This window comes from Sapajus apella, unplaced genomic scaffold (genome assembly GCF_009761245.1).
Source record: "Sapajus apella isolate SASKATOON/1434 unplaced genomic scaffold, GSC_monkey_1.0 scaffold113, whole genome shotgun sequence".
Lineage (NCBI taxonomy): Eukaryota > Metazoa > Chordata > Mammalia > Primates > Cebidae > Sapajus > Sapajus apella.
This window is the reverse complement of record NW_022437053.1, coordinates 5,269,666-5,289,624: the sequence shown is the minus strand read 5'-3', so window position 1 is coordinate 5,289,624 and position 19,959 is coordinate 5,269,666. Positions and strand designations below refer to the sequence as shown.

General features: G+C 54.2%; 1 protein-coding gene across 6 annotated transcripts in view; it reads left to right on the top strand.

Moving 5' to 3' along the window:
* HERC2 (HECT and RLD domain containing E3 ubiquitin protein ligase 2) overlaps nt 1-13,946 on the top strand; it is a 205,873-nt gene extending 191,927 nt beyond the window's left edge. For 5 of the 6 annotated variants that reach the window (XM_032259981.1, XM_032259980.1, XM_032259977.1 and 2 more), the window contains 10 exons: nt 665-852; nt 1,588-1,785; nt 3,982-4,065; nt 8,298-8,439; nt 8,551-8,745; nt 9,498-9,610; nt 10,258-10,448; nt 11,346-11,451; nt 11,741-11,953; nt 12,979-13,946. In XM_032259981.1, the coding sequence (XP_032115872.1) occupies nt 665-852; nt 1,588-1,785; nt 3,982-4,065; nt 8,298-8,439; nt 8,551-8,745; nt 9,498-9,610; nt 10,258-10,448; nt 11,346-11,451; nt 11,741-11,953; nt 12,979-13,251 (1,703 nt within the window). In that variant the 3' untranslated portion in view covers nt 13,252-13,946. Of the gene's footprint in view, nt 1-664; nt 853-1,587; nt 1,786-3,981; nt 4,066-8,297; nt 8,440-8,550; nt 8,746-9,497; nt 9,611-10,257; nt 10,449-10,530; nt 10,586-11,345; nt 11,452-11,740; nt 11,954-12,978 lie in introns of those variants that run through there. The other variant, XM_032259982.1, reaches the window with a different exon arrangement.
* Nucleotides 13,947-19,959: the final 6,013 nt, after the last annotated feature.

Sequence of the window (19,959 nt, the reverse complement as noted above, 5' to 3'; positions counted from 1 at the left end):
TTTCATCACATCCATGCCAACATCTATTATTTTTTGATTTTTTTTATTATGGCCATTGTGGTTTTGATTTTGAAAACATGGATTTTGTTTATCTAATCCATTTGCCCAGCGCAGTGGCTCATGCCCTAATCCCAACACTTTGGGAGATGAGGTGGGAGGATCACTTGAGCTGGGGAGGTTGAGGCTGCAGTGAACCATGATCGTGCCAGTTTACTCCAGCCTGGGGAACAGAGCGAGCACCTGTCTTAAAAAATAAAATAGATAAAATAGACTTTTGCTCTTCTGTTTCACAGGCAAGAGCATTTTGGGATGTTAGGGATATTGCTGTGTGTCCCAATACTGTTCTGGTGGAGGACTGCCGCGGCATGCCCAGTCCTGAGAACTCACACGGTTGGGGGCTTAAGACCCGACTCCTGTGCTTCTCATAAAGAGGCCTGGTGGCCAGCAGGGGCTGTGGGAGTGCTGGGAAGCACCTGCCTCTTTGGATGTGTGATTACCCTATACTTATGTCTAGGTCGTACGTAAAGCTGGCACTCAGAGAGGTGACTGTCAGCACCCAGCCGAAGGGCGGGGAGCAGTGATACTGTGTGTGTTGGGGAGACGTTGGCAGCTGCGCATTTGTTGGCCCTTGTACAGGCTCTGATTCTAAATGCACTTCATTCAGGTGAGGTTTATACGTGGGGCGACAATGACGAGGGACAGCTGGGAGACGGAACCACCAATGCCATCCAGAGGCCTCGGTTGGTAGCTGCCCTTCAGGGAAAGAAGGTCAACCGTGTGGCCTGTGGCTCAGCGCATACCCTCGCCTGGTCGACCAGCAAGCCCACTAGCGCTGGCAAGCTCCCTGCACAGGTCAGTCGGCAGGCGGGGTGGGTTGGGGCGAGCAAACTGCGCTCCTGCCACATGCTGCATCCTGTTGTGACGTGTTTACAGAGGTTTCTCGGTGAAAATAATTCAGGCCCAATAAATGTTAACCAAATGGTGCTTTTAGGAACTGTGATATTTGGCTGGTTGTGGTGGCTCATGCCTGTAATCCCAGCACTTTAGGAGGCTGAGGTAGGCGGATCGCTTGAGCTCAGGAGTTCGGGACCAGCCTGGACAACATAGTGAAACTCTTTGTCTACAGAATTAGCCGGGCGTAGTCGTGTGCACCTGTAATCCCAGCTACTCGGGCAGCTGAGGGCTGAGGTGGGAGGATCGCTTGAGTCCCAAAGGTCAAAGCTGCAGTGATTGCACCACTGCCCTCTGGCCTGGGTGACAGAGTGAGACCCTGTCTCGGAAGAAAAACAACGTTAATATTTATACCAGCCAACACTGTGTGTGTACAGTGTGTGTGACCTTCTGTTCTACATCTTATAAACTACACAGAATCGTTCTGATAGTGCATGCCTCACATTTCTTAGTCAGCATATTTGGGTATATATATTTTTACAGTCAGACTGGCCAGAACAGTATTTTAAAAAGCAGCACAGAGAGGTTTTGCAAACCAAACTCAGAAACCACAGTGCTTCTCTGTTTGAAACAGTTGCCACGCTGTGGCCGCCGTGCCTTTGGTGCCCACGGCTGAAGGCCGTGTCCATGTTGCAGGTCCCCATGGAGTGCAATCACCTGCAGGAGATCCCCATCACCGCGCTGAGGAACCGCCTGCTGCTGCTGCACCACATCTCGGAGCTCTTCTGCCCCTGCATCCCCATGTTCGACCTGGAGGGCTGGCTGGACGAGACTGGACTGGGGCCTTCCGTGGGGTTTGACGCCCTCCGAGGAATCCTCATATCCCAGGGGAAGGTATTCCAGTGGCAGTCGTGGCTCTGGGGGAAACTGGTACTTCCTGGACTGGGAATGTGACAGCAAATACAGCTTGTTCTAAAGCAGATGTTGACGGGTGCTTCCTGCTGCCACGCTCTGTTCTGGGCACTTTATATCAATGAGAAAACAGACAAAACCAACAGAGAGGGTGGTGCCGCATCTCTCCTTCATACTCTGTGCCTCTTGCCTCTGCAGAAGGATGAGGTGGGGCCTTCCTACACTACGCCTTTGTTCCTGTGGTCGTTCTCTGCCTGCCTGGCTTTGTGGCATATGGCAAGTCCCCACTGACACAGGAAGAAGGTGACCAGGCAGTTTCCCCTGGGATGTCCAGCAGAGCAGTCCGAGAGTCACAGATAGCTTACCTCTAAGTCCCTGCCTGAATATGGTAGAGATTGCTGGCCAAATGAGAGTTGGCAGGTGGTGAGTAACACAGTCGTGAGTGAGGGCATCTGAAAGTCATCAGACTTCTGGACTTGTAGATGTTTGTAATAATTGGAGCTTTCTAGAAATTGGGTTAGTTTCTGGCAAGCAGCTTGGCAAGATGAGCTCGAAGGGGCTAATTATCATACAGTGGGGGCATCTCTATAAGGAAAAGGCGTAGAATTGGCTTGAGGAATGCTAATCCTGATAGTGATTCTATTCTGTATCTTGTGGTCCGTTTTTAGTGATTTAATAAGATTTGGATGTTTTGGAGTCCTGTCTCAGCAGGTTACTTTTTAAGGACTGGCTTTGTTTCACTTGGCCATAGTCATGTCTGCTGAACAGGACTGACGTGTTCATTTTACTTTCACGTGTGCTTGAGGGTGGAATAGGTGAGGCTTGGGTTTAATGGAAAGATCATCTCTGATGAGAGAGGCAGGAAGAAATCGTGGGCAGGTAAAATGGGTAGGAAACGTAATTTCAATACTTTTCAATAATCAAGAGTAGCAAACTTGATTAATTTTACCTTCATTTCTTTTAATCCTTCAAAGTAGAGGTGATAATAAGCAGTGAAGAGGAAAAAAGCCTTTCTTTGTAGGGAGGAAAAAAAAGTGAGAGGCAGGGCATGTCGTACGTGGGCCTGTGCGAGCACCGTGCAGGCCGTGAGCGGGCGTGTGTGGTGGGGGGCGGGGGCAGCAGCAGCGGAGTGCTGAGGGCATCCGAAAGGTGCCTCTGCTCAGGGAATGTGCAGGCAGCCTCGGTTCTGGTCTTGGGTGTGGTGAGGATTGGCCGCAGAGAGTGGGTGTTACTACTCCTGATCCAGAGCACTGAAAAGGACTCTCCAGCAAGGTGGGCGGGCTGGTGACTGGGAGGAGAGGGGAGTCCCTCTGGGATGGGGAGCTGCCCTGGGGTCCAGGCAGGGCCCTCAGGAGCAGGATGAGCTGGGCTGTGCAAGAGACATGGGGCTGGGGTGCCTCCAGGATGCCCTTTCTGGGTCTCCTCTGGCGCGTGGGGCCCTCACCTCCTGCCTTCAGGATTTGGAGTTCTTAGACTGACCTGGGCAGGGACTCAGCCTCCTTTGAGGGATGCTTGTGCTCCCACAGCCCACCCCTAACAGAAAGAAGGCACGACTGCCCACTTGGCCAAGAGAGCTGAGACCCCTGTTGGCCCTCTCTCCTCGCCTTCCAATTGGCACAGCTGCGCCCTGCATCCCCTGCCCTTTCCCTGTGGGCATGGCTGACCTGCCCCTCCTGGGGAATGGCTGGTTCTTCCTGTGGCGCTTGTTGGGCTGCACCCTGCTGTCTTTCACCCCAGGCACTCCTGGTTTCTTTTGCTGTGATCACAGCCAGGACCTTGTTCCCCTCCCTGGTCTGTCTTTTCTGTCCCGACCCGAGGTCTGGCTGGATCCACGGGGCTCCCTGGCCCAGTGGCGGCTGCGTGCAGTCAGTCATTCAACATCAGTCCCTGCGCTGGTGGACTTGAGGTTTGGCAGGGAGACCTTGACTGTGGGACCTGAGTCAGAGCAGGTGCTTGCCAGGCTCCAGCCCTCCTCCCTGTTCTCGGCTTCCTGAGGGACTGTCCCTGTGCGCTTCAGTGCCAGCTTGCTCCCTCACAACTTGAGAAAGGGAACCGGCCGTTTTCTGTTCTTGAGAACGTCGTCTTCAAAACAGACTTTAAACAGAACTGCAGCATGATTCCCCCCGAGTGATGTTTTCCATATCAGAGTCTAAATTTTGTCTGTTTGATGTGTTTTAGGAGGCGGCTTTCCGAAAAGTAGTGCAAGCCACCATGGTGCGAGATCGTCAGCACGGCCCCGTCGTGGAGTTGAACCGCATCCAGGTAGGGAATGGAGATGGCGTCCAGTCTCACCGCCTCAGAAGGGGTGCTTTCCTGGGAACCTTGGCTGGGACGGTGCCATCTCGTGCACCCCAACTTTAAAGGGCAGGTGCCACCTTCGTTTTTGCGGGCTTCCTGTATGTGACATGCTGGGGCTTCCAGGTGTGTGCACGTATTTCTCTATACAGAAGTAATAAAGATTTATCTCAGATAGTCCAAAAGCACAAACACAGCTCAGTAAGATGGGAAGATAAAGTCAGCCCTCTTCCCACTGCATGGTGATGCCACTGCCGTGACACTGGGAGGCATGTGTGTGTGTGTGCCGTGGCACTGGGAGGCGTGTGTGTGTGTCTTCTGTCACACTGGGAGGTGTGTGTGTGTGTGTGTGTGTGTGTGTGCCGTGGCACTGGGAGGCGTGTGTGTGTCTGCCGTGACACTGGGAGGCGTGTGTGTGTGTGCGTGTCTGCTGTCACACTGGGAGGTGTGTGTGTGTGTGCCATGGCACTGGGAGGCGTGTGTGTGTGCTGTGATCCTGGGAGGTGTGTGTGTGTGTGTGTGTGTGTGTGTGTGTCTGCTGTCACACTGGGAGGCATGTATGTGTGTGTGCTGTGACACTGGGAGGCGTGCGTCTGTCTGCTACAGCCGAGGCAGGGCCACTGTCTTGTGAAGTTTGCGGTGCTCCTCCCTGCCGTGGAGTAGGTTCTGTGGGCTGCTTGTGTGTGGCACCTAGCTCCTCTCTTGCAGGGATGTGTACTGCTGTCAGGTTCCTCTGGTGGGGCTGGGAGGCTGTGCCCACTTTTCTGTGGTACAGGCAGTGCCATCTGTGGCTGTGTCTTCAGTCACCCCTTTTATTAAATTCCAAGAAGTGGACTGGGTCAGAGGCCTAGTGATGATGTGATGACACATTCGATTATGGGCTGTGACAGTTCGTGTCCCCAGCGCCCTCACACCCTCCCCACCGCTGATAGCTTTCTTTGCCAATTTCATCGGCCGGAATTACTAATACTGTCTCATGGGCAGTAATCAAAGACATGGCAAGTAGGCCATTTCTACATTTATACTGCTTCAAGTGTATATAAATTCACAGTTAAAACAATTAATTTAAAAAAACCCTCAGCCACTGCTGATGATAGCGTGCAGAACTTGACGTTTAATGTTCAAATGAAACTGGCCTCGCCTCTTGGGTCAGACACACAGAGCCATGAAGAACAAATCCTTTGTTCCTGTACCTCTGTATTAGCACATGATTTTTACCCTGATGTGGATTGCGTGACTGGAAGTTTTTTCAGAGTTATTCTTGGGGGCATTTTGAATTAAGACACGAAACTCTTGTCCTTTGTTGGATAGCTCATGTGACCACACTGATGGAACTGGTCTCTTCACTGACGTCAGAGTGTTTAATGCTGAGCTATAAGTTGGTCATATCCTCAAATAAATAGGTTGTTTAGGTTCATAAAACAGCTTTTATTTTCCTACCTTGGACGATCACTTCTATTTGCTCCGCATCATAAGCACTGTAGCTTGTCAGCAAGGCCAGCTGATGGCTTCCGTGTCTTCTAACCCCAGTAATTGAGTGCTCCTCAACCTGCACCTCCCTCAAAACTGCACACAAACTTTTTAGGCTGGGAGCTCTCAGGGTGGGTGTTCAAGCCTGGGGGACTCTGGCTGTGAGTGAGGCTTCGATTAACTAGGATGCAGGTTAGGAACCCTCGTTTCTGTGTTTGTATCATCTGAAAATTTTAAGAAGTCCTCACGTGATGAACCCCTCTTTCCTACTCACCTTGCTATCCCTAGCTTGTGTTGCGAAAACATTCAATACGCGATTGAAAAAACAAAATTTATATTATTAGTCCTTCTGGCCAGGCGTGGCGGTGGCTCACACCTGTAATCCCAGCACTTTGGGAGGCTGACGTGGATGTATTGTTTGAGCCTAGGAGTTGGAGCCCAGCCTGGGCAACATGGTGAAACCCTGAATCTACAAAAAATACAAAAACTAGCCTGGCATGGTGGTGGGCGCCTGTAGTCCCAACTACTTGGGATGCTGAGGCAGGAGGATCACTGGAGACCACGAGGCAGAGGCTGCAGTGAGCTGAGATTACACCAGTGCACTCCAGTCTGGGCAACAGAGCCAGACCCCGTCTGAAATCAAACAAAAAACAACTTATGTCAGGCCTTCTTTTTTTTTTTTTTTTTTTGAGACAGAGTCTCACTGTCGCCCAGGCTGGAGTGCAGTGGTACAATCTCGGCTCACTGCAACCTCTACCTCCCAGGTTCAAGCAATTCTCCTGCCTCAACCACCTGAGTAGTTGGGATTTCAGGTGCACACCACCACGCCTGAGTAATTTTTTTTGTATTTTTAGGCTTTCACCATGTTGGTCAGGCTGGTCTCGAACTCCTGACCTCAGGTGATCCACTCGCCTTGGCCTCCCAAGTGTTGGGATTACAGGTGTGAGCCACCATGCCTGGCCTTAGGCCTTTTAAGAATCAGATAAACACCCTTCGGCCTAGTGTGCAATGTGGATTGATGTCAGCCACAGCCCTGGGTGTCAGAGGCAGGCTCCCTCCTGTCCCGGGTAGCATGCCCCTCCTGAAGCAAGGACATTTTCCACAAATGTGGAAATAGAAGTGATTTTCTGCCCAAAAATAGAACATGGAGAAAAACATTTGGCGAATTCAAGGTGTGCACGGGACACCGGCACGGAGCCAGAAAGGCTGCACGGGCGCCTCCAGCACCCCCCAGGTCTGTGGCGATGCACTGAGGGCACCCCTCCCGAGGGGATGCCGTGGGAGGGGCTCTCACAGCTGTCTGACACCAGAACACAGGTCAGCTTCCTGGAGGGTTTTGTTTGTTGGGAACTGTATTCGTTTTTATAACAGGATCTGAACATCAGTGCATAAAAACTTTTTTATATACTTTAACATTTATTACAGAATTCTTGCATGCACATTTCCGAAAATATAGGGAATTCCGATTAAAGACAGTTGAAATAGTTTCTGTTGAGCAGAGAAAGAGCTGTTCTGCAGGGCCTGTCTCCTTCCAGCGCCGTGGCTTCACTGCATGGCTGCTATTTCCTGCAGCCTCTGGAGCACAGACAGCTTCTCCAAGGGGTGCCGTCGGGCAGGGAGGCAGCCCTGTGGGCTTTGGGGGCTGGTGTGCGTCTCCTCTCACACAGCGGCTGTGACATGGGACACATCCTGTTCTTTTCCGTAGCTCAGTCTCCTCTGGGTGTGATGGAGCCTTAAAAAGCTGGGGCCCGTTTGCAGGAACTTGCATCTGCGAACTCCTAGCTGAGTGTGTGACACTCAGAGAAGTTCCTTCTATAGGCAACTGTGGTTTTTGTTGTTCTTCTTGTATTTTTAGTCTTGGTTATGGCAACCTGTGCTGTAAGTTGTTTAAACTCAACCTGGAACTCACTTTATGTGAGCTAAAGATGAAGAGAGCTTCACTGGAGGAGTCACCATAAAAGTACATTCTCAGGACCATCTTTTCTTCGGTTTTTCTTTCTGACATCCTTTCAGACTGGGCTTCCCAGATGATTGTGACACACATGCTCGGCCAGCTGCCCTCCGGTGCACCGAGTTCCCGCCTCACGAGGGCAAGGGCCCTAGGGCTCCTGCCCTGATGTCTGTGGGAATGGTAGCTTAGGATGAGAAGGATGGGCAGAGAGACTGACTGCCTGTGTCGGGGAGGCTGAGTGGCCCCGAGGCTTGGATCAAGCAGATGTGGCCGGGGGAGGGGTGGTCCCGGCGAGGCACTCTGTCCACTTCAGTCTCTGGGGCGCTGGGTTGAGTCTTTGAGCACCGGAGTCTGTTCCGGTCTGCTGGGAGAGCTGCTTCTGGAGTTCCTGGTGTCTTACTCTGTGAGGTCATGGCAGGATGGTGAGGTGGGTGGCTGCCCGTGGGATGGTGCAGCCACTGCTTCACCATGTCCGTGCCCACGTGGTGCTGCCGGGCTGCAGCTGTGGGTGTGGCGGTGGCGTGAGTCGTGTTGGAAGGTGTGTTTGTTCAGACACACTAGTCCTGGGGGCTGTTGGACACGTCACAGGCGACATGCCTAGTGGGGTGAGGTCAGTGGCCTCGGATGTCCAGAATCGAGCACGCGGGACGGCAGGGTCTGCCACGCAAGCAGGTGTGTGGCCAGGGAGGGGCCGTGCGTGGTGCCTCCTCCTTGAGCACATCCTGGCCGTGCACTTCCCACGGCCGCAGTGGCCTCATGCCTGCTTTCTCCTCTGCAGGTCAAACGATCAAGGAGCAAAGGCGGGCTTGCTGGCCCCGACGGCACCAAGTCTGTCTTTGGGCAGATGTGTGCCAAGATGAGCTCCTTTGGCCCCGACAGCCTCCTCCTCCCTCACCGCGTCTGGAAAGTCAAGTTTGTGGGTGAGAACCCGTGTCCCCGCAGGTGGTCGCCGGAGCCCACGAGGGGCGGGAGCATGGGGCTCTTCACGCAGGGCTGTGTGAGGGACTCGGAGTGGCTGGTTCTCCCTGCAGGTGAATCTGTGGATGACTGTGGGGGCGGCTACAGCGAGTCCATTGCTGAGATCTGCGAGGAGCTGCAGAACGGACTCACGCCTCTGCTGATCGTCACGCCCAACGGGAGGGACGAGTCCGGGGCCAACCGCGACTGCTACCTGCTCAGCCCGGCCGCCAGGGCGCCCGTGCACAGCAGCATGTTCCGCTTCCTGGGTGAGCTTGGCACGGCGTGGCTGCAGACTGGGCCTCCTCTTGAGTTAGAGGGTTCCATCCATCTGAGGAGTGACGGTGGATGTCGTCAATATTTGCTTGTAGCTTTTGAGACTCTTACCAATAAAAGTGACTTTTAATGTCGATTGTACATTTCACCCCCATTATGGAAGCGAACAAGCTGCCGTTGGCGTCCGTGCTAGCACGGAGGGCCTGACAGTGGGGGGCTGTGGGGAGCTCTGTGCACAGCCCCGGCCGCGTGCTGAGGCCTGGAGGCTGAGATGCTGTTTCTGCATCTTCAGCATATCTGAGACTTGGGATCAGAGGGCACAGGGTCTTCAGCCTGTCCCCCTATCCTGTCCCTGCATCCTGTCCCACTGAGGGTGTGCAGAGTGTCCCCGGCTGCGCATCCCATCGCGGCCATCACTTCCTGGGTGGGGCTGTTGCTCCCTGGAGGACACCCCCATGGGGAAGTTCCAGCTCTCTGCTGTCAGAAGAACAGGAATTGGCCTCTGTGTGGCTTAAACTATCGTGTGGAAAGAATGTGAAGAGCTAGAGGCTTAAAGGTACAGAAGGAAACGGCAGAGCAGGACTGGCCATCTTGAGGATGGGCCTAGACCTGGGGTTCGGGTGTTGCTCTTTCCGGAGGCTCTGAGGCCTCCGCGTGGAGCTGCTGCCAGTGGCGTGTGTGAGTGAGTGGGAAGTTCGGCTGCCCCTTTCAAGCATCCTCTGCCACTTGTGTTCTGAATGAGCAGGTGTGTTGCTGGGCATTGCCATCCGAACCGGGAGTCCCCTGAGCCTCAGCCTCGCTGAGCCTGTCTGGAAGCAGCTGGCTGGGATGAGCCTCACCATCGCGGACCTCAGTGAGGTAACTCCCTGGGGTGGCGGGCAGGGCCTCGGGGGTCTTGTGAAGAGGCACCGTCTGTTCTGGGGTCCAGTCAGGCTGTGAGCTCTGGCCTGCCTCATTGCCCAGGTGACGCGGAGGCTGCTGGCTGTGGACCACCTTTGAGTAGCAAAGGTCTGTGGCGATGAGGCTAGTTTGCTTCTAGAACTTGGTAGACCATCCCTTTTCTGGTGTTTTGTAACATACACTGTCTTGTCAGAGAGGGAAGTGCACTGCCTCTCCTGTGAAGAAGCTGAGCTTTTGGGCGGCTGGGGACCGTGAGTCAGGCTTGCAGGAGAGGCTCTGTCCTGGGGTGACCACAGCCAGGCCATCCCCCGTGGCTTCGCTGTGCTTCAGGTGCAGGGAGGGAACCCTTGCTAGCCGGTTGCTGTAACTTCCGGGTGGTTAGTTTTAAGCACTTGGCTGAATTGTGGATCCTTCGTTCAGCTGCTTGGGTGAAGTCCTCTCTCATTGCTCGTCCTACACCTTGGTGTGTGCCACGTACTTGCAGCCTTGAGGTGCACGTGAGGCTGACCCTGGTGCCTGCTTCACAGCGTGCGCTGGGTGGGCCGGGGTCTGGGATGGAGCCCAGCCCTGAGTCGACACATGGGCTTTCTTTTTCTCCTGGAAAGGTCGACAAAGATTTTATTCCTGGACTCATGTACATCCGTGACAACGAAGCCACCTCGGAAGAGTTTGAGGCCATGAGCCTGCCCTTCACGGTGCCGAGCGCCAGCGGCCAGGACATCCAGCTGAGCTCCAAGCACACGCACATCACCCTGGAGAACCGTGCGGAGTACGTGCGGCTGGCCATAAACTACAGGTTGGTGGTCCTCTGTCTCTGTTGCACTGACATAAATTGCAGAAGTAGCAGAAGATGTTTGCGTGGACACCTGTGTTTTCAGGAGTGTCACACGCAGGGAAGTAATGGATTTGGCTCCGGCTATTGCTGAACTGTAGGTATGAAGCTTATTTTGTGATCAAGGTCGGTATTTATGCTCTGAAATTCCAGGCTCTAACCAGAATACCAAGAGCAATAAAGTCTACCCCTTTGGGGCACTGTGCCGGGACAGGCCACCGTGTGTGCCCTGTGTGCTCTCTTCGTTGGCCTCCCTGGGACAGGGCTGCGTCTGGGGCTGTCTTGGCCCCTCCAGGTGGCTTGTGTGACACAGAGCAGCCTTCGCCAGGTGTCCTGGTGTGACTTGCACGGGCCTCGGGGTGCCGTGATTCAGGCTTGGGAGGTCAGCACCACCACCCACAGCTTCCACCGCGTGTCCTGTGTTCCCTGGAGCACCTTCACGTGTCTGGATGAGGCCCCGTGTGGCGGGCAGGCCCTGTGGGCTCTGGTGGGGTGGTCCCGGCACGTGTCCTGCGCGGTGCTGTCCCCTATCGTGTCTGCTGCGGGTCAGCACACACAGTGTCTCGGGCCTGGGGCGGAGGCACCTGTCTTTCCCTCTTGGTGCTGGCTTCTCCTGGAGTGTCCAATGGGTGTTGAGGGTGGGGTCTTGGGGTGTGTGTAGGTGCTCAGTAGGCTGCACTCCGAACGCGGATGAGATGAACTCATTGTCGGGCCATTAAGCTCGCTTGTGCCGTCTGAAGCTGCGCCGCCTCCTCCCAGCTGGGAAGTGTGTGGCCGCAGTGCTGCGTGCTGAGGACTGGTGTGAGCAGAACAAAGTCAGCGTCACTGAAGACGGAGTGTAAAGTGAGCTTTTTCTTCCAGGCTCCATGAATTTGATGAGCAGGTGGCTGCTGTTCGGGAAGGGATGGCCCGCGTGGTTCCTGTCCCCCTTCTCTCTCTGTTCACTGGCTATGAACTGGAGACAATGGTACGCCGACCCCCAGGGTGGGCCACCCTGGAGCCGCCTTGCACCCGCTGACCCCCAAATCAGTGTCACTAGTTAGCTTCTGAGTCAGAACCTTGCCCTGTGTGTTGACTGCAGTGGGTGTGCTCTGAGCACGTCCCTGCACCCGCCCGCAGGAGGCTGTGCCCTCCTGGGGACCCCGGACATTCTCCCACTTCAGGCAGGCCGTGGTGTGTGGAGAGGGAGCGTGATGGAGTCTTGCTGAAATGCAGGGTGGGAGGCATCACGTGGCCTGACAGGCATCCTCCCGCAGGTGTGTGGCAGCCCTGACATCCCCCTGCATCTCCTCAAGTCAGTGGCGACCTACAAAGGCGTCGAGCCCTCGGCGTCGCTGATCCAGTGGTTCTGGGAGGTGATGGAGTCCTTCTCCAACACTGAGCGCTCTCTCTTTCTTCGCTTCGTCTGGGGCCGGACGAGACTGCCCAGGACCATCGCCGACTTCCGGGGCCGAGACTTCGTCATCCAGGTGGGCTCCCGGCCGGGCTTGTCAGCCTGGGCCCCTGTCAGCCGATGTGGCCAGCACAGTCCCACAGCACACAGAAAAACAGGCCTCTTGTGTCTCCCTGGAAATGAAAATGCAAAACATCCAACTTCTCCCATGTGAAGGCTCAAAATGTTAGGATTATATGTTCTGGGTACCATTACCTATTTGTAAAAAATGTATCTGGCCGTCTCCAGAATACACCAGTGCTCTGTCAGCCCGCTCTGAATTTCAGACACACACATGTAAAGCACGCGTTCAGTTCTCTGCTTGAATTAGGTGAGTCACTAAGTTACTTGCTACATACCGAGAAAAATGAGGCCGCTCGTCAGATTGAGACAAGAGTTTTGCTTTGGGTTCCTACTCTTTGGGCCAATAGTCAGAAACAAGCTCGATGGACCTGCTGGGTCGCTGAGAGGGATGGCCTAATGCCCCCCGTCTGCAGTGGGACCCTCGCAGCAGCGCCCAGGCCGATGGATTGATGGGGTCCACTGTTCCCGGCACGCGCGTGGCACAGCCTGACCTGCATCTCTGCCAGGGTCAGAAACGTCGGTGTCTTTCAGCGCCACCGTGGAGAACGTGCATAGTGTTTTATCTTGGAGGGTTGGTAATTCTTAGTTTTCGTCCATAACTCTTGCTGTTTCCGAGTATCTTAGGCTATAGTGGCCAAGTCTGGGCTGGTGGACTCGTGAAGATCTCCCTCCCCCTGTGGTCCCACCCCTCCGCCAGCCAGGCTGCCTGCGTCTGCATGGGGTGCTGTGGTCCTCGGGCCCTCTTCCGGGGGTAACCTTGTAGAGTGGCATCTCCATAACAAGGTGCTGTTTCTAAGAAACTCTAGGTTCTAGGAGTTAGTTGCTGCTTGTGATTCCTGAAGTTGGTCAGGTGATGTTTTCTGCTGTTTTGTTCTTAGCATAAAATACGGTTTTGTGAGAATGAAGAGTCTGGTGAGCGCAGTAAAGCAGACCGCAGGTGTGCTCAGTCTCTGATCACGTCATGTTTCTGCCCAACAGGTGTTGGATAAATACAACCCTCCAGACCACTTCCTGCCCGAGTCCTACACCTGTTTCTTCTTGCTGAAGCTGCCCCGGTATTCCTGCAAGCAGGTGCTGCAGGAGAAGCTCAAGTACGCCATCCACTTCTGCAAGTCCATAGACACAGATGACTACGCCCGCATCGCGCTCACGGGAGAGCCGGCCGCCGACGGCAGCAGCGACGACTCGGACAACGACGATGTCGACTCCTTTGCTTCGGACTCGACGCAAGATTATTTGACAGGACACTAAGGCGGGGAAACGTCCTTGGGAAACGGGAGCCTGAGCCTGGGCGGCGGAGCGCTTCCTGCTGTGGAGACTCGAGAAGCATCAGCCGAGCGGGAAGAGCCGGGCGGGAGGAGGCGGAGAGCCGGACGGCCCCGTGGGAAGGAAGAGGAAGGTCCGCCTGCCCGCGCGGAACACTGTGGACGCTCGTACGAGGGTCTTCGCACCCGTAATGCTGCATTACACGTAGGACTGTGTTTACTAAAGTGTGTAAATGTTTCTATAAATACCGAATTGCAGCATCCCCAGAAATGAATAAAGCCTTTTTACTTGTGGGTGCAATCGATTTTTTTCTTTCTTCCTTCTTTGAAGTGTCGTGAGTCATCTTGATTGTATATTGGAAATAACTGTGTAACAAAGCATATTATAAATATTTCAATGAATTTTACTCTGAATCTGCTGAAAGCCTTTTGAACATTAAATGATCAGCATTACTTGAACGCATCCAGAGGATATTTAAACCAACGTGAAAAACCGAAGGCCATTTGGTGTCCCCCCTCCCACGTGTCCCGTTCCAGCACATGCCTGTGTCATCTGAACTGAGGCCTTTCTGTGAACAGCGTCGTAACTTCTATCATGGAAAGTGTATTATACATAATGTTTGTGTCATGTATATGCCTAAATTTTAATTCCCTATAAATAAAACATCTGTCATAAAAGTGTAGGCTGAGCTTTCTTAACCAGGTAGACTAGCACCCGTGGGTGTACGACAACCAAAACATCAGTTCGTCCTTGATACAGCCGTAGTTAAGATTTTAGCCAAGTGTAGGTTTTGTTCATTACAAAAACCAACCTCAAGTCAGAAAGAAGTGCTCAGGAGAATGGAAGATTCCAGGGGACCAGCTGGTGCCAGGGCTGAAGGCTCTGGAGCCTCAGGGTTTCCTCCAGCTACCTCCCCAGCCCCATCTGTCTGCACAACCTTCTGGGCTGAGTCTTCGGTCCAGGCAGCCATGGTGTGGGCTTTGGGCTGCTTGTATAGGGCACACGCTCTACAAAGGGTCGGACTGAGAACAGGCTGGGAAAACTGGCTGGCAGGTCTAACGCATTAGAACTTGAGCCGAACAGTATGAGATTGAGGCAAAACTACGTATTTCACATTGGGAGACCGTTTATTCAGGGACGCAGTGTTTAGCACTGGCATAGAAGATCCCAAGAGGGAAAGGGTTCTTTTTTTTTTTTTTCTTTTTTCCTGAGAAGCTCTCCATGGCTGACTTGGTAAATGCCAGGATCAGTCTATCTTCAGCTCAGCTCAAAACCTTCAGAAGCTGTTGTTAATATCACCAGCCCTTCTGTCGTCAGCTTTTGCTGCGTAGCAGAATTGGCCCGAAGTCGTGAGGAGCACAAACGTGCCTGGCGTGGCTGGCCTCGGCTGAGTAGCCCTGGGCCTGCGCTTAGGAGGGGCTGGACTTCACGTCTCTCCTGGCTTCGGGCGTGTATGCCATGCTGGTGACAGGTGTAAGAGGGCCCAGAGCTGCACCGTCCCCTCCACCCACTTTCCATTGGCCAACCCCCACATCAGGGGGCCAAATGCCTTCTGCCTCTAGAACATGGGTTCTCTGAGGACGCCTGGGGTTCCTGAGGCCCTTTCAAGGTGTCCATGAGACCCTCTCCTACATCTCTCTGTGAGATCAGATTTTCTTCACCTCCTTCCACCAAGACAGAAGACAACGTAGGATGCACAAGCAAATGGGAATTCAGCTGTCTTCCGTGAAAGCAAAGGAAAACCTCCACCCAGAAGCCTACGATGCCAAAAGGAAAAGGGTGAACTTGGAAACAGTCACACTGCCTGCCTTCATTCTGCGCCCAAATGGGTATCTCTCCAGGTGGCCTCCCCCACCAGACAATGTAAAGTCACAGCTCATCGGTCTGTAAGAGACTAGAGGAGACTAGAAACTGTCCGTCCGCCCGCTCCCTGGCAAATGCATCTTTGGCTTCTTCCTTGACTCCAGGTTGACTTTATCTGATGTTAAGTGCAGATCCGTGGAGCAGGAGACGAACGCATCGACTCTCCCTCTGCGCCCTGCGATTCCCGGAGCACATGAGCCTCAGGAGGATATGGCCACTTGTCTCAATTTTCCTACCCTCCCTCCTTGTTGTTCTTTCCTCCTTCCACTCCTGCTTTTTCCCCTTTAAATATTGAAACCTTCAAAACTCTCTGGAAAAAGTTCTGGACACAGATCCCACTGTGGCTTGTGTCTCTTTTTTCCCTGGCGTGTTCTCAGCTGTGGGAAAATCAAACTGTAAATTGATTGAGGCCTGTCTTAGACACACTTTTTTTGGTTTACACTTCCACTAAGCCAGACAGAGAGACTAATAATAGTGTCAATACCATTCTATTTTTTTTTTTTTTTTTGAGACAGAGTCTCACTCTGTGGACCAGGCTGCAGTGCAGTGGCATGATCTTGGCTCACTGCAAATTCCATCTCCTGAGTTCAAGCCATTCTCTGCCTCAGCCTCCCAAGTAGCTGGGATTACAAGCACCCACTACCACGACTGGCTAATTTTTGTATTTTTTGTAGAGACGGGGTTTCACCCTCTTGGCCAGGCTGCTCTTGAACTCCTGACCTCGTGATCCACCCGCCTCGGCCTCTCAAAGTGCTGGGATTACAGGTGTGAGCCAACGCGCCTGGCCCTCACTATTTTTTTTGTTTTGGAAAATAAGTTTTCAAAATTGTGTCCATGTTAACAAGTCATGGGTTCGTTTTTGTTTTAAATGTATTCAATATTTTAAATTTTTTCAGTTGTAATTTCCAATGTGATTGGTAAAACCCAGATGAAAATTATTGAAGATCCTGAGAGCTTTGCAGAGTAAGCTCTCAGTATCTTCAATAAAATTATAAAAGAGTCCTGAGAGTAAAGCTGGTATGCCAGAGTGGGGTGGGCTGCAGCAAGGCCAGGCCCCCACACGGCAGCCCTGCTGGGAGGGATGTATCTCTGCGTTCTGTAGTTAAAGCGGCGGCCTAAGAGTTTTTTTTTTTTAACTGAAAGAATACTGGAGGGCTATTCTCTTACACCACTTCATTCCTACCCAAAAAAAAAAAAAAAAAAGAAGGGTGGTAATTTTCATGGCCACAGCTTCGTTTTTGCACAGAAGGACAGTTGATGTCACGTTCAGTGTAACTTTTCACTCATCCAGCTTCTGAAGCCTGAAGTTACACAGTTGACTTTGACAGAGAAATGTGTGCAGCAAAAACCATTAAACTGGAAAGACAGACCCACGTGTGCTGGGAGTGGGGTGTGCTGGGAGCGGAGACTCCAGTCACGGTGGCAGTTGTTTGGAAGCCACAGCCCATGAAAACTGGGGGTGAGTTCAGTGGTTTCCACCTTGCGTTTGCTTTTCTGCTGATGGCGGTGACGTCCGAGAGCTGGAGCAGGGGCCACGTGGTGGAGCCAGCAGCCCCACCCTAGAGTGGGAAGTGCGCCTCTGGGTGCTCCAGACTCAAGGGGTTTCCAGCCTTCGCATTGCCCCGGCTGCAGTGGGTGCAGACGAGCAGTTTCCACTGTACTTTTCCGAATTCCAGACCCACAGGAGCTGGGAGCTTGATAAAATGCTTCCTGAACCAAGCCAGCTTCAGGCAGGAGTGGGTGCGTAGGGTTTGTGGGCTGAACCACGGTAGGAACAGGCAGAGGCTGGGGACTGCACACCCTGCACAGCAGGTGACCCCGGGGACCCTTAGGAGGGATTTGTAAAGGGGAGATGCAGACAGATTTCCCATGAAGCGGGGCGGGAGGCTGGGCTGGGAGGCACTTTCTTCTCTCTGTATGCTGTGGTCCGGGGAGGCAGCGCCTCCCTGCCCAATGCTGAGACCTTCTGACTTTCCTGGGCCCCTGTGGTCTGAGTCACAATTGCCATCCAGGGCAAGAGGCCAAGGGTGCCTTCACTGGGTCAGCTACAAACATAAAATATGCACACACACGTACACAAAAGCCACCCTGCTTTCCAGCCCTCTGCCTCCAAGCAGCCACCTCTGGCTTTCGTGTCTGATTCCAATGATGCTGTTGTTTGCCAAGAACTTCTAGAGGGGCCTTATTTTGGGATTTCCTTCTGCGATTTCCTGGCCCAGCCAAGAAAGGTATAATTCTATGATCAGATCTTGTTTGGGACCCAAATCTTCATGCTCAGCTTAAGAGAAACCAAGTCGCTTCTGAGGCTGCCCCCAATCACTTCTAACGGAAGAAGCGCGGTGCCCCTTGAGGGCACGTTTGCCCTTGATGCCATCTGCAGGCAATGCTAACTCTCCGCCACCAGGAAAGGAAACCCCATCTGGGCCTGACTCCAACAACCAAGGGGACTGACTGACAGCACGTGGCTGTGCCGGGTGTGGGTGGACACATAGATTTGATTGACCTGAGCCAGTCCCTGGCAGGGGAGTGGGGTTTGCTCCGTAACTATGGCTACTCAGGGTCTATCCCTGGAGCTGGGGGTAGGGTGCTCCCTCCCCAGACATTCAGCAGTTACAGAAAGATCTGTGACCTGTGAGACACAGGGAGCCACATGCTTGGCCGCAGTGCCTGCCCTGCTGGTGTTTCACAGACCTACCTGCCCAGGGAGCCTCCCCCCACCCCACGGTGTGCCCCTGCGCCTTCCCGCCCTGGAACAGTGTTCTCAAGACGCTGGGGGAGCAGGTGCATGAGCGAGGATGAGATGGCATTTCTGGGACCGGACGGGTGCGTCAGTGGTCACAGGCTCCCTGGCGCCCTCATCCCACAAGGATGGGGTCGTCGGCCAGGCTGCTGGCCAGCTATGTCCACACCTAATTCATACGGTGGTCTGAACCGACGTGGCTGCACACGCGACAGTGAAAGTGACCTCAGAGATCTCGCGCTCTCCTGTGGTCAGACCCCTGGCTGGGAACCTCTGTGTCCCGGAGCCGGCCATGCTGAGAACATCCTCAGTCCCTGCTCCCGCCCTGTCGCAGTGCAAGGTGCCTTGTTATAAGGCAGGAGACCTCTCAGCTCTGCTGTTACACTGTGGATGGAGCCTCTCACTTCCTGCCAACCCCTGTGCAGGGCCTGGCCACTGCAGCTGTGTGTGTGTGTCCATGTGTGTCTCTGGATCTCTCTGGATCTGTGTGTATCTCTGTATCTGTGTATGTGTGTGTCTGTGTGTATCTGTATGTCCGTGTGTGTATATAGCCACGTGTGTCTGTGTATCTCTGTGTCTGTGTGTGTATCTGTGCGTCGGTGTGTATCTGTGTGTGTCTGTATGTATCTGTGCATGTCTGTATCTGTGTGTCTGTGTATCTCGTGTATGTGTATCTGCATATCTCTGTCTCTGTATCTATATCTCTGTGTGTATCTATGTGTCTGTGTCTGTGTATTATCTGTATATCTCTGTGTGTATCTGTGTGTGTCTCTGCGTGTATCTCTGTGTCTGCGTTTCTGTGTGTGTATCTATGTGTGTCTGAGTATCTTGTGTGTGTGTGTGTGTGTGTGTGTGTGTGTGTGTGTTGCAGGAGGGACTGTCAGCAGGTGTGACCATGGCGTCCTGGCCTCCGAGCACATTCACTGCGCCTGTCCCGTTCTTGTTCTTGTTCCTGTTCTTGTTCTTGTTCCCGTTCTTGTTCTTGTTGGTAGGGAAAAACCTGTCCGCGGTCCTGGGCCGCTGCCTCGGAGGTGAAGCTGGAAACCGGCCCGCGGAGAGCGCTCTTGGGCCGCCTTAGACAGAGCTGTTCTCCGCCCGCCCGCGCCCAAGGCGGGATGGGGGGTGGCAGTCGGGGATGGGGGGGATGGGGGTTGGGGGAGGGGGCGAAGGTGGGGGGGGGGGGGGGGGGGTTGGGGATGGGCGAAGGTGGGCGTGGCCGAGTGGGCGTGCCGTGGGCGGGGCCAGGCCTGGGGCGGGCCTGGGTGGGGACCCGCTGCGGGAGCGCGGAGCTCCCTGAGTTCTCACTTCGAGGCCTGCGCTCCGCTCACCATCCGGAGCGGTTCGGACCTTAAACTCACTCCTGGAGAAAGATCGGCGAGTGCGCAGGTAAAGGGCAGGTGCTCCGCAGTCGGGAGGGAGGCGGCGAGGAGCCGGCCTCGCCTGGGACGCGCAGGGAGGGTGAGCACGGCCCGGCGGAGCTGAGCGGCGGCTTAGAAGCCGGCAAAGTTCCCCTACGGGTCCGGTGCACCGACGGCGCGAGCACAGGGCCGACAGCCACCTCCACCTGGCGCGGCGGAGTCCGCCCGGCCTGCAGCACGGCAGCTGCCCACCGACCCCCGGCTCCCTGCCAGGCTCCATCCCAGGAAGATTCTAGTGGCCGCCGGGTGGGCCGTGAGGTCAGGGGTGGGGGAGTTGGAAGCGTTCGGTCAGCAGATCTTCCACTTGAACTCCAGGGCAGCGTCTGGCACTGCGGGCCTTCCAGCCGCGAGCGGCGGTCAGGCGCTTCTTTAGAATGGAATGCACTGGAGTGAAAACACTAAATCCCTCAAAGCCGCTTCTCTTTACTGTGGTCACACACGGCGACATAAGTGGGCATTAGTGCAGCCAGCCCTTCTCCAGGACACGATGTGGAGCACAGGCAGGCTGCTGTGTGGGCGCCCCGGGTTTGCGGACCCAGGCAGGGGCCGGGGCCTCAGAACCAGCGCCCGGTGCTCCCTTCCCATGGGGTGAATCAGAGCCTGGGCCCGGTGGTGAAGCTCCCAGGCGACTATAACGTGGGTGCACGTGGAGGAGCGCTGCTTACAGCAATC